Source organism: Pongo pygmaeus, chromosome 2 (genome assembly GCF_028885625.2).
Source record: "Pongo pygmaeus isolate AG05252 chromosome 2, NHGRI_mPonPyg2-v2.0_pri, whole genome shotgun sequence".
NCBI classification, from domain to species: Eukaryota; Metazoa; Chordata; class Mammalia; order Primates; family Hominidae; genus Pongo; species Pongo pygmaeus.
The window spans coordinates 141,323,354-141,336,750 of NC_085930.1; the positions used below are offsets into that span (position 1 = coordinate 141,323,354).

The following is a 13,397-nucleotide window of genomic DNA, read 5'->3' on the forward strand; positions in this document are numbered from 1 at the left end:
TTCCTCTGATATGTCCCTCTTCTGTTTTCATGCTTATACCAATTTATTCCATTTTATAAAAAAACTTATTATTTATTAAATTGGATTTGATTTGAGGGAGGGGAGGACAATGTTGAATTCACACTGCTATCTTAACCTAAAAGTGTTGCATTCCCTTTTTAATACTCAAAAGTTCAGTTTTAAAAATCAGAATTGAACAAACACTAACTAGATCAGAAAATATTCAACATGATACTTTAGTCACTAAACACGTGAGAGGTGACTATTTTAGAAAGAATTTCCTCACTTTAAGTAGTATTTTTTAAAGAAATTATACCCTATTCTGTGAGCAAAGTTAATCTCAAGCCAGATATTTACTAAAAATATAATATTTATATAATTCAAGCAACAGCATAAACCGTCCTACAAACACATATCAGCTCTGAACATTTCTGTTAAAAGGATTTTGGTCTCTTTCAGTTCCCTATTTGATTTTATCAGGCTAGCTGTAGACCTCTCAGAATCATAGATGATTAAAATGAGAATGTATTATACATTTAGTTGTACCTTCTCACATTGTAGAGGAAAAAACTGAGGCCACGCAAGACCATCTAACACAAGGCCACCAAACTTGTGACAGGAATAGACTAGAATAAAGCCATTAGCATTTCTACACCAGTGTTCTACCCACATACAAACACCCTGCCCCAACTCCCTTACATATTTTTGTAAAAGCTTTTATCTTTTCTTCACAACATTTATCATCTCTTATTTAGTGTCTTCCTTTCCTGCTAAAGTCTAAGCTTCACAAGAGCATAAGCCCTGTATGTCTTATTATCTATTTACATTCAGTAGCTTTCCAGGTGCCTAATGAATCATCAAGTACCCAATAATTATTTGGTAACTGAATGAATGAATGTTCCATATTGCCTCTCTACTCTCAGTGAACTTATTGAAACTTAATGCCTTAAAATAGTAGCTTATAGGAAGAGGGGTGGTAGTATCTGTGAACAGCTTGAAATGATATGTAAAATTCTCTAGGTGTGTCCATCTTGTATAGTCTACACTTCTCATAAAATTCTCAAAGGGGTCCATATTTACAAAAAAAAAAAAATATATATATATATAGCTGAAACTTACTGCCTTAGGACAAGGCCCCAAAGTAGTATTTTACTCTAATATAGTTAGGGTCCCAATGTTAAAACTACTAATTCTCTTTGGCTTAATTTTAATGCCACAGACTTATCTGTGCATTCCCTGGGTTCTATCGTGGCTTAGTTCTAAGGTGAGAAGAAGAATCTAGGTAAGGATTGACTAAAGAAAATGACACCATGCTTCTCCTATAAGCAAAAATAACAGAAGTATTCATCGATAGTCCTTTAGCAGAAATACATTCTGCTTATATAATACTCACCTTTTCAGCTGGAAGAATGTGTTGTTTCATGAAATGCTTCACCTTAATAAGAACTTCCTGACCTTTCCGAGTCTGTACAAACAACTGTCCAGTAGTATCAATCTGTGGTAGCACAGTACTGAAAGTTCTTTGCCAAAAGATAAAAGGAATAAAGGTTACAAAGATGTCCAAAGATCATTATTACATATTTCTAATATAATGTGAAGTTTCCTCAGCTACCCAAAAAACATCCCCCAGAAGGAGTAGCTGTATTTTATAATTTAAAAAAGTCTTTCATATTATGGACTGAATGAAGAATCACTTCTATTTTAAACATTTAACTTTAATGCTTAAAGCACTATTTGGGGAAAACATATAGGCCTGGCATCACCTCAAGCAATGTTAATGATAGATGCAGGAGGCACAGGGTCTTGTCTGGACGTGCCGACAATGGACTGGGGGCCCGCCTACACACTGGGGGAATGGGGTGGAGCCACCGAGAATTCGCGCCTTATACAAGGGGAGGAGCCTGGCCTCTTTAGCTCGCGTGTGGTAGCCTGGTATTCAATCTGTGAGGTGGGAGCCTGTTGGCAGGACCCCCCCTTTCTTTGCTGAGAGCTTTCTTTTCGCTTAATAAATCGGCCCTCCTCACCCTTTAATGTGTCTGTGTGCCTAATTTTTCCTGTGAGACGGGAACCTGGATTTTAGCTGAATTAAGGAGCAAAAAATCCCACTTTATTAGTTTTGAATCTTTATTGAAGTCACCCGTCAGAATCTCCAGAAGAAAAAGCAAAGTAGTTGAACACAAATAATCATTATTCTTAGCATTAATATATGCCTCACAAATATAGCTGCTGAATATTAGATCTGTAGAACAGAAAACCAAACACTGCATGCTCTCACTCGTAAGTGGGAGTTGAACAAACCACCATGGCACATACATACCTATGTAACAAACCTGCAGGCTCTGCACATTTATCCCGGAACTTAAAACAAATTAAAATGAAATAAAGAAGACCTGTAAAGGTCATTATGAAGCACAACAGAATCAATTGTTATGGTGTAGAGAGAACAAACACCCACCTATAAGATAAATTGGAAAAAAGCAATTGTCTTAACATTATGCCATGGGTACTTGTGGCTTAAGCAGAATTTCTGGGACAGCATCACACATGCATTTGGTAAGCAATGGGAATGTAACTGGCAAAGTGTGTTCGATGCCTGAAAAAGTGCTCTGCTGATGAAGACACGGGTTTCAAAGATGCTTATGAAATGTCTGAATATAACTTCATGAAATGTAACAGTGGAAAAGAACAATACTTCTAAATTAATAAATCATCTTATATAATGCATTTTTAAAATTAGGTATATGTAAGTGACTTAAATATTAGAAAGAAACACTTGAGAGTTTTATCTATATCCTTAAACATTTACACAATCAAGTGGCACAAAAATACTTTTAAACCTAAATATGGAGATTTTCTTTATATTTTAGGTCAATTTGTTTTTAGGCATAGAAGAAATTTACCAAAAATCTATTGTGATTGGCAGCAGCAATCCTGGTGTATGCAATAAAAATAATCCCTACTCCCCTAAAGTTTATAACCTTCACATACCCAATTAAAGGCTCTAATTTGAGTTAGCCAAGGAATCTGTTTTCCTTACCGTTTGGAGAGTTGTAGTCCAGTTTCTGCCAGAGGTTGCACGATATTGGCAAATAAAAAGCTATCCTCAGATGAATTATTTCCCAGAAGATATCTGCTATATACTCCCTATAAATAAATGTAGAACAATTAAGATTCATTGAAAACCATCCTTCAACTATCCAATCAATCTTTCCAGTTTCTCAGTTATATGTGACATTATACTCACTGGGTATGAAGACGTAAAACAGACTATTGATGATATTAATGTACATGCAGGGGTAATTATACCCTTCTAAAGAGTCATACTCATAACATCCAGTTAACACACTCTCATCCTAACATAATTCTAATTTATAATCAAATCAAACTTGCAAATGATCTCAGCAGTTACCAAAGATACCAAGTCTGCAAGTTATTTCACCTCTAAAGATCACTACCCTCCTTCATAATGGGGGAAAATCTAAAGAAACAAAAATAAGATTTAAAAAACTATAAAACCAAAGGGAAGACAATGAAATGATCTCTAACATTTTATCTCATTTTTGGGCCCCTAATATAGGTAAAACTGTCTCTTTCAAACAGTGTTAGTTGAATGCTAATCAGTGTTTCTTTGATAATTCTCCATTTCTGTACTTTCAACATGATAAACTCTTTCCTCTCCCCCAAAAACAAACATCACTGTGTCTTCTTTATATAATTCCTTATATAACAATAAAACACTGTAATAAATAAAACACTGTAATAGTTCTTCCATCATATTCAATTTTATATTTCCAATTAGATTGGAATGTTTCTGATCATCTCCAAAGCTACTACATGTACAATATATATAGTTTATGTTGTACATTATTTTTTTGAGATGGAGCCTCACTCTGTCGCCCAGGCTGGAGTGCAGTGGCGTGATCTCAGCTCAATGCAACCTCCACCTCCCAGGTTCAAGCAATTCTCCTGCCTCAGCCTCCCGAGTAGCTGGGACTACAGGCCCACATGCCACCACACCTGGCTAATTTATTATTTTTAGTAGATACGGGGTTTCACCATGTTGGCCAGGCTGGTCTCGAACTCCTGACCTCAGGTGATCCACCCACCTCGGCCTCCCAAAGTGCTGGGATTACAGGCTTGAGCCACTGTGCCTGGCCTATGTTGTACATTTTAATGTTAATCATAATCCATGTCAAACTTTTATTGGAAATGAAAAGCCATTTCAAATTTAAAGCCTATTTGGTATCTTATTTGTGGAAACTGCCAAACACAGAGACACACCCATTTTGAGAAACCCATTCTTTTAACATGATTAACTCAGGGTACAAGATGAGATGTAACCCAACTATTTCAGTTGTTCATGGATAGCATGAACTCTGAGGACAGAAAATAAATTATCATAATTTTCCTTAATCCTTCTTTTCCCATTCTTTTTCGCTTCTAAACTTATTTACCTGTTTTTCTTCTAAACCCTAGCCCCTTGCTATTGATGAAGCATCTCAATTACTTAAATCTCCAAGATTCAAAGTGCCTGAAAACTGGATTAGTATAAAGAAGTCATTTGTTTAGATTACAATGTAATTAGAAAAAAACCCTAAATTTATGCTCTATTATCTTTCAAAATTAATCACACAAATATGATGATGAAAATAAAAAATCTTACTCATCTACTTACTCAAAAACATTTTAAGAGGTTACTATATACTAGATACTGTGCTAGCCTCTGGGAAGTACAAAGATAATTTTTCCCTCATCATCAACCCTAATAAATGGTTTCACAGTCTAAGGCAGAGATCATCAAAAGATTTTTAGCTTTTTCTCACACTGGATATTCAGGAAATGACTAATCCTTACTAATCCTTTTTAACATTATGTCATTCTTCCTCCCTCCATCTTGTAAGTTTATTATACAAAAAACTGATAATACATTTTGCTACTCAAATTTTTTCCTTGCCAAATTCCTATTCTGTAACTTCTGGATTTATATTTTATCCATGTCTGATACCTGTCATTACGATAAGCCAAATGATCTAAGGATAAAGAATATAAAACCCAGAAGACTGGAAAACATTGTCAACAGTACATTGGTAAATAATGGCGAAACACACGTTTAAAACAATTAATTACCTGTGCTATTCCAGCCATCTTAAAATATGAAAGGGCAAGAAAGAAATTCCAGTTAGGAAGACTAGAATTAATTCCCCTGCAGCGGCAATATATTGAAATCAGTTCTTCCATTGATGGTATCCCTATAAAAACAGCATGTAATATAAACTTTAATTTAAATGTCATGGTGAATATTTCAAAATGTTATGAGACGCATATGTAAAACGGAATGTAATAACCATTAGCCCATACAACAAAACATGTTCTAAATCTTCATTTCCAAAAGATTATTATATACAAAGGATTATATTTGGTCATAAATTACTAAAAGTGGCATGCTAAGTTCAGAAAATTTAACGAAGAAAATGAAATAGACCAGTCACGATGGCTCATGCCTGTAATCCCAGCACTTTGCGGGGGCCGAGGATCACTTGAGAGCAGGAGCTTAAAACTAGCCTGGGTAACATAGTGAGACACCATCTCTACAAAAAATTAAAAAATTAGCTGGGCATGGTAGTGTGTGCCTGTAGTCTCAGCTACTCAGAAGGCTGAAGTGGGAGAATCACTTGAGCCCAGGAGTTCAAGGTTTCAGTGAGCTATGATTGTGGCACTGTACTCCAGCCCAGGTGACAGAGCAAGACCTTGCATCTGAAAAACACCAACATGGCCCACGTATACATATGTAACCAATGTGCACGTTGTGCACATGTATCCTAAAACTTAAAGTATAATAAAAATAAATTAAAAAAAAGAATTATCTTCAACAAAAAAATAAAAATAAAAATAAAATAATAAAATAGAAACGTTTAATAAAAACTATTATCTAAAATTGCAAGATTTTATATTTTAATTATGAAAGTAATAAAGACAATTTTATATTAATAGCAATTTAGACAACATTATGTTTTTATACCTGAGTTTTCTTCACTATAAGAACCTTGATTTATCATTGGAACTGTCCTTGGCCAAAAGTAGAACAGGGAAAAATGAGCTAAGTCTGACAAAGGATGACCAATGGTTGACAGCTCCCAATCCAGCACTGCTATAACTCGACACTGTAATTAAAAATAAAGAGGTCTGTAACACATTAAAACTTAAAACAAGTATAATAAAGAAAGAAATAACATCAAACACATTCAAAATCATGTTTTCCATCAAAAGTCAATTTCAGGTCTTTACCCACAGTGGCATATCTCATTTATAAAACAGCCAATTAGCCTTGATTATATAGAGCTAAGTCCTCTGGTTCCATCGCTGGCCATCAGTCCTTCTCATTTTACTTTACACAGCCTTAATATCTCTGCTAATGAGCAGATGCAAAAGCAGTTAAAACTTCTCAACTGGAAGTAATTGTGATAAAAAGGAATTATAGTGAATTACTTATATTTTAATAACCCATGTTATGCATCATTAAACATTTGCTTTAGTAATTAATCTAACTGCATAACAAGTGTACTACTCCATCCATGGTACTTTTAAAAGTTATTTCATGTTGTAGATACAAAGCATAATTGTTATAAAAGATACTGTTAGTTTTATAAATATAAAATCCACCATTATACAGCAACATAAAACAATCATGTAATGTGGAACCAATAAAACAGAAAGCTTTCCTCATTCTACCTTGTAACAGTATGTATCAAAGGTATATATATATATATATATATATTTTTTTTTTTTTTTTTTTTTTTTGAGACAGAGTCTCGCTCTGTAGCCCAGACTGGAGTGCAGTGGCACGATCTCTGCTCACTGCAAGCTTCGCCTCCCGCGTTCACGCCATTCTCCTGCCTCAGCCTCCCGAATAGCTGGGACTACAGGTGCTTGCCACCACGCCCGGCTAATTTTTTTGTATTTTTACTAGAGACAGGGATGTTCCCGACCATGTTCGCCGGGATGGTCTCAATCTCCTGACCTCACGATCCACCTGCCTCGGCCTCCCAAAGGGAATATATATCTTCATATTAAGAATACAGGACATTGTTTTGTTCATTTCTAATGTTCATTTGGCTGTACATATGGCCAAAAAATCATTTGCAGAATAGTATATAGCGTATGATCCAATTTTTGCTTAAAGAAAAAGATTATAGTTTGAAGTCAGGTAGCGTGATGCCTCCAGCTTTGTTCTTTTGGCTTAGGATTGACTTGGCAATGCGGGCTCTTTTTTGGTTCCATATGAACTTTAAAGTAGTTTTTTCCAATTCGGTGAAGAAAGTCATTGGTAGCTTGATGGGGATGGCATTGAATCTATAAATTACCTTGGGCAGTATGGCCATTTTCACAATATTGATTCTGCCTATCCATGAGCATGGAATGCTCTTCCATTTGTTTGTGTCCTCTTTTATTTCATTGAACAGTGGTTTGTAGCTCTCCTTGAAGAGGTCCTTCACATCCCTTGTAAGTTGGATTCCTAAGTGTTTCTCTTTGAAGCAATTGTGAATGGGAGTTCACTCATGATTTGGCTGTCTGTTATTGGTGTATATGAATGCTTGCGATTTTTGCACATTGATTTTGTATCCTGAGACTTTGCTGAAGTTGCTTATCACCTTAAGGAGATTTTGAGCTGAGACAACAGTGTTTTCTAGATATACAGTCATGTCATCTGCAAACAGGGACAATTTGACTTCCTCTTTTCCTAATTGAATACCCTTTATTTCTTTCTCCTGCCTGATTGCCTGGCCAGAACTTCCAACACTATGTTGAATAGGAGTGGTGAGATAGGGCATCCCTGTCTTGTGCCAGTTTTCAAAGGGAATGCTTCCAGTTTTTCCCATTCAGTATGATAGTGGCTGTGGGTTTGTCATAAATAGCTCTCATTATTTTGAGATACATCCCATCAATACCTAATTTATTGAGAGTTTTTAGCATGAAGCATTGTTGAATTTTGTCAAAGGCCTTTTCTGCATCTATTGAGATAATCATGTGGTTTTTGTCTTTGGTTCTGTTTATATGCTAGATTACATTTATTGATTTGCATATGTTGAACCAGGCTTGCATCCCAGGGATGAAGCCCACTTGATCATGGTGGATAAGCATTTTGATGTGCTGCTGGATTCAGTTCGCCAGTATTTTATTGAGGATTTTTGCATCGATGTTCATCAGGGATATTGGTCTCAAATTCTCTTTTTTTGTTGTGTTTCTGCCAGGCTTTGGTATCAGGATGATACTGGCCTCATAAAATGAGTTAGGGAGGATTCCCTCTTTTTCTGTTGATGGGAATAGTTTCAGAAGGAATGGCACCAGCTCCTACAAGTCTACAGTAACCAAAACAGCCTGGTACTGGTACCAAAACAGAGATATAGACCAATGGAACAGAACAGAGCCCTCAGAAATAATACCACACATCTACAACTATCTGATCTTTGACAAACCTGACAAAAACAAGAAATGGGGAAAGGATTCCCTATTTAACAAATGGTGCTAGGAAAACTGGCTAGCCATATGTAGAAAGCTGAAACTGGATCCCTTCCTTACACCTTATACAAAAATTCATTCAAGACGGATTAAAGACTTACATGTTAGACCTAAAACCATAAAAACCCTAGAAGAAAACCTAGGCAATACCATTCAGGACATAGGCATGGGAAAGGACTTCATGTCTAAACCACCAAAAGCAATGGCAACAAAAGCCAAAATTGACAAATGGGATCTAATTAAACTAAAGAGCTTCTGCACAGCAAAAGAAACTACCATCAGAGTGACAGGCAACCTACAGAATGGGAGAAAAGTTTTGCAATCTACTCATCTGACAAAGGGCTAATATCCAGAATCTACAATGAACTCCAACAAATTTACAAGAAAAAAACAAATAACCCCATCAACAAGTGGGCAAAGGATATGAACAGACACTTCTCAAAAGAAGACATTTATGCAGCCAAAAGACACATGAAAAAATGCTCATCACCACTGGCCATCAGAGAAATGCAAATCAAAACCACAATGAGATACCATCTCACACCAGTTAGAATGGTGATCATTAAAAAGTCAGGAAACAACAGATGCTGGAGAGGATGTGGAGAAATAAGAACACTTTTACACTGTTGGTGGGACTGTAAACTAGTTCAACCATTGTGGAAGTCAGTGTGGCGATTCCTCAGGGATCTAGAACTAGAAATACCATTTGACCAAGCCATCTCATTACTGGGTATATACCCAAAGGACTATAAATCATGCTGCTATAAAGACACATGCATATGTATGTTTATTGCGGCACTACTCACAATAGCAAAGACTTGGAACCAACCCAAATATCCAATAATGATAGACTGGATTAAGAAAATGTGGCACATATACACCATGGAATACTATGCAGCCATAAAAAATGATGAGTTCATGTCCTTTGTGGGGACATGGATGAAGCTGGAAACCATCATTCTCAGCAAACTATCACAAGGACAAAAAACCAAACACCGCGTTTTCTCATAGGTGGGAATTGAACAATGAGAACACTTGGACACAGGAAGGGGAACATCACCCACTGGGGCCTGTTGTGGGGTTGGGGGGATGGGGAGGGATAGCATTAGGAGATATACCTAATGTAAATGACAAGTTAACGGGTGCAGCATACCAACATGGCACATGTATATATATGTAACAAACCTGCATGTTGTGCACATGTACCCTAGAACTTAAAGTATAATAAAAAATATATACATATATAAAATAAAAATTAAAAAAAGAAAAATATTATAAATGAATACTCAAAGTTGAAAAGGTATTGCACCAAACTAATAGCAATGGCTGTGGTTACTTTAAGGGATTAAGGCAGGATGGATGAGGTGCAGAGAGGGGAACCTTCACTGGAGGGTTCTATATATAGGAGTGATATGACATGATATGTATTTTAAGAGGGTCACTCTGGCTACTATGATGTCAATATACTATGGTGGGGGGCAGTGAGGCAGCTGCAGCAATACTCTAGGCAAGTTACCCAAGCTACATAAAACTGCAGACCCCATTTCGGTAATATGAGTTACTGGGTTTCATGCCTCCATATAACGGTGTGTGCTTGCACTCCCTTGCTCCTCTGGCAAACTTAACACACATTATTGTAGCTTTGTGTGGAAATGTGGGCTTTGGAATCAGACAGGCCTGTATTCAGACCCTAGCTCTACCATTTGCTGGCTGTATAACTCTGGACAAGTTAGTTAACCTCTCTAATCCTCAATTTTCTCAGCCATAATATACACCTCTTACACAGGGTTAGTTTGAAGATTAAATAGGCAGGTAGCACGTATAGTTCATTTATCAGTTTCTAGCAAAGAACCTGGCACACAACAGATGGCCAATATGTATTTATTTGATGAATATGTTCAGAGCCTGGCATATATAGCCAGGCAATCAAAACTTTGCCATTGTTACGGTGGAAAAAAGTTGATCACTCCCTTCTCTATGAGTTTACAAGAGCTTCTATTGCGGTTATATTATACTATAAATTTATAATATTATAAGTATTATAAATTACTATACTAGCTAGATTTGTGAAACTACTGAAGAGGATGGATGCATTTTTCTCTTACATCATTCTATTTGTTATCTATGCTTTTAACATCCAAAGTAAAGATGAGGCACTTACTTATGCTATAAATGATTACTTTTTTAATACAATTGGGAAACTTCTCTGGAGTTACTTTTCAGAATATCTGAACCATTTTTGGGGTAAAAACACAAAGCTATAAAACAACAGCCAGTGAGAAAAGCTGATGGCTCATCAAATTGCATAAATTAGCACAAATTAATTAGCAATAGCTAATTAGAATCCTGTCGATGCCTGTTTGTGTTGAGAGTTATTAAAAGCTCAACATAACTTTTAGTGGTTGATCTGGGCATTTACTAGTTCGTCTTACTGCTACTAAGGAACTTATTAGTAAAATTATTTTTGACAGTTTTTCTGAAACCTCAGCACAACAGAAAGCTTTTAGTTTTTTAAATTATCTTCTTTATAGATTCATTTTATGTATATTTTTTACGCCATTGAATTTTATTAATATGTATGTGTATTGGCATTCAAAGCAAACAAAAAATATATACAATCCAACAGAACAAAGAGTAGATGAAGAAGGCAGGGAAGAAAATAATAGAATTTGTAATGAAAAGATGAAGCTAGGAGTAAGGTTATTACACATAATTGAATGTGATAGGACATGCATAGTTGTTAGTGTGGGTATTAAAATTTGCTTTGAATTTTATAGCAGGTAAAATAAAGTGTGAAGCATGGTCAGTCACTATCTTTATGGTGTATGCAGGTCAAAAACAAACCAGCTGCTCAAGAGGGACAACTTTTCTTAGCAATGAAGCTACAGAAAAATATCACCCATCAATCTGCATACAGGTGATATTGCGTAGCGGACGAAAATGTCTTCAACAATATAAAGAGAACTTTGAGGGTCATGGTGTAATTCCTAGAAAGCAGGCTATGCTGGAAAATGACTGAAAGGACAAAGATGAGTCAGGTAGAAGACAAGACCACATGCTGAGAGTGGGAGCTGAGATGGGACGAGAGATGTGAGAGTTTGAGAAGAAGGGAAAAGATTTAGAAAAGCCATTTTTTAAATGTCACAGATTTTACTAAGAGATGAAGTTACAGCCTAGATAAAATCATGTGGCATAAAAATGTCCCAGATCCAATTAACCTTACTTCACGACTTTATTCTGCAGCAAAAATATGAGGATTCAAGTTTAGAGCTAGAAACTGGTTAAAGTCAAGGGGTGATGGACATCCCCTGTAGGGTTATTAGAAAAAATAAAAAGTAAAATAATAATAATAATGATGATGATATAAAGTCAGGGTGGGAAGATTCTAGAATAATAAGTAACCTAAGGTCAGGACACTTTATAATTCTTATATTACTTGCATACATATACAGTCAAAAAATTATTAATGAAATCAATACTAAAGGTAGTTTTTGAGATGACTGATTATGACCATGTGGCTTATGTAGGATAAGAAGTCAAGTGAAGTCATGAAGGGCTTATGGATTCTAAATTAACAGCAATCAAATTTGCAGTGTCTCAGGGAAGATGTAGAGAAATAAAAGAACAGAAGGTAAAGAGGGTGAGGTCAAAAATAAGGGGTTTCAATTTCTAGATCACTGAAGTTGACAAGTTCCAATGGATGTTTCTAATTAAATATATTTTTCAAGTTGAAATGACAATATGCAGATTTTACATTAAACTCCAAGATCTTAAACATTTCTCTACTGGTAAAATTTATATTTGGAAAATCAACATTTTCCAGGAAAACTGGATTTCTTTTCAACATTGCAGTGAGCATATTGTGCTACTGAAATACTTGCTCAAACATGCTTTAAACACTTTGTAAATAAGTAACAGAAAATAATTTCGTTTTGCCATATCCTGTAGTTTCTTTTACTGGCTTACCCCACACATTCCTGGAAGGTTTGTCATTTAAAATTGTTTTTTCTTCTTTCTTAATTGTTGTGTTTTCTGATGACAAAAATAAAACATGCTGTTGTTTTAAAAATAAAAACCAAACAACATCAAACCCTAAACATTACAGAAATGTACAATTATGTCTCCTATAATTCCATCCTCTACAACCACTGTTTAGGTTTTAGTACATATTATGAAGGATTTACTTATACCCTAATATTTTTCTGAAGAAGCTTGACAAGTAGTCTTAGAAAAGTCAGAGAGAAAAATGAAGGGGAAAAAATGGAAAAATGAGGGTACCTGAAATAAATTGAGCATCATTGATGTGCCAGGTACCAGCTAGTTGCTCCATATTGACGGTTTCATTTTAGCTGCCCAGCAACTCAGAATTTTTTTTTTCAATTTTAAAAGGTACACAATGTCAATTTCCTGGCTTTGATAATGTACCATAGTTGTATAATATCCATTTTGCAGAATTTGGATGATGGATACACAGGACTTCTCTGTACTATAATACTTTTACAACTTTTTGCGGGACTCTAATTATTTCAAAACAAACAGTTAAAAACAGAGGCACAGAGAGAGACTGAATAACTTGCTTTAAGTTCACACTGCTAGGGAATGAAAGTTAAGCATAAATTTATGAGATGGAAATAGTTGCTTAGTGAATAATTAACTAAAATTAATCCCTTCAACATAGATTCATTCAGAATCATATAAGCACCTGTAATATAAAGATGAATAAGATATAGTCATTGTTTTAAAGGAACTCCAAGTCTAGTGGGTTCTAATTTGTTATCTACTATGAGACTCAATATTATATAGACTCGACTAAAATATTAATTAAATGACACAGATCAAATACAGGCCAGATCCTGCTATGTTTTAAGGCATATGCTTTT

At 35.4% G+C, this 13,397-nt stretch overlaps 1 protein-coding gene across 4 annotated transcripts in view; it reads right to left on the reverse strand.

The window, feature by feature from the left end:
* Positions 1-13,397, reverse strand: part of ACAD11 (acyl-CoA dehydrogenase family member 11) — a 108,921-nt gene that overhangs the window by 73,169 nt on the left and 22,355 nt on the right. For all 4 annotated transcript variants that reach the window (XM_054482350.2, XM_054482351.2, XM_054482353.2 and 1 more), the window contains 4 exons: positions 6,020-6,161; positions 5,128-5,249; positions 3,038-3,144; positions 1,394-1,520 (listed from right to left, as the gene is read on the reverse strand). In XM_054482350.2, coding sequence (XP_054338325.1) covers positions 1,394-1,520; positions 3,038-3,144; positions 5,128-5,249; positions 6,020-6,161 — 498 coding nt within the window. The remainder of the gene's footprint in view (positions 1-1,393; positions 1,521-3,037; positions 3,145-5,127; positions 5,250-6,019; positions 6,162-13,397) is intronic.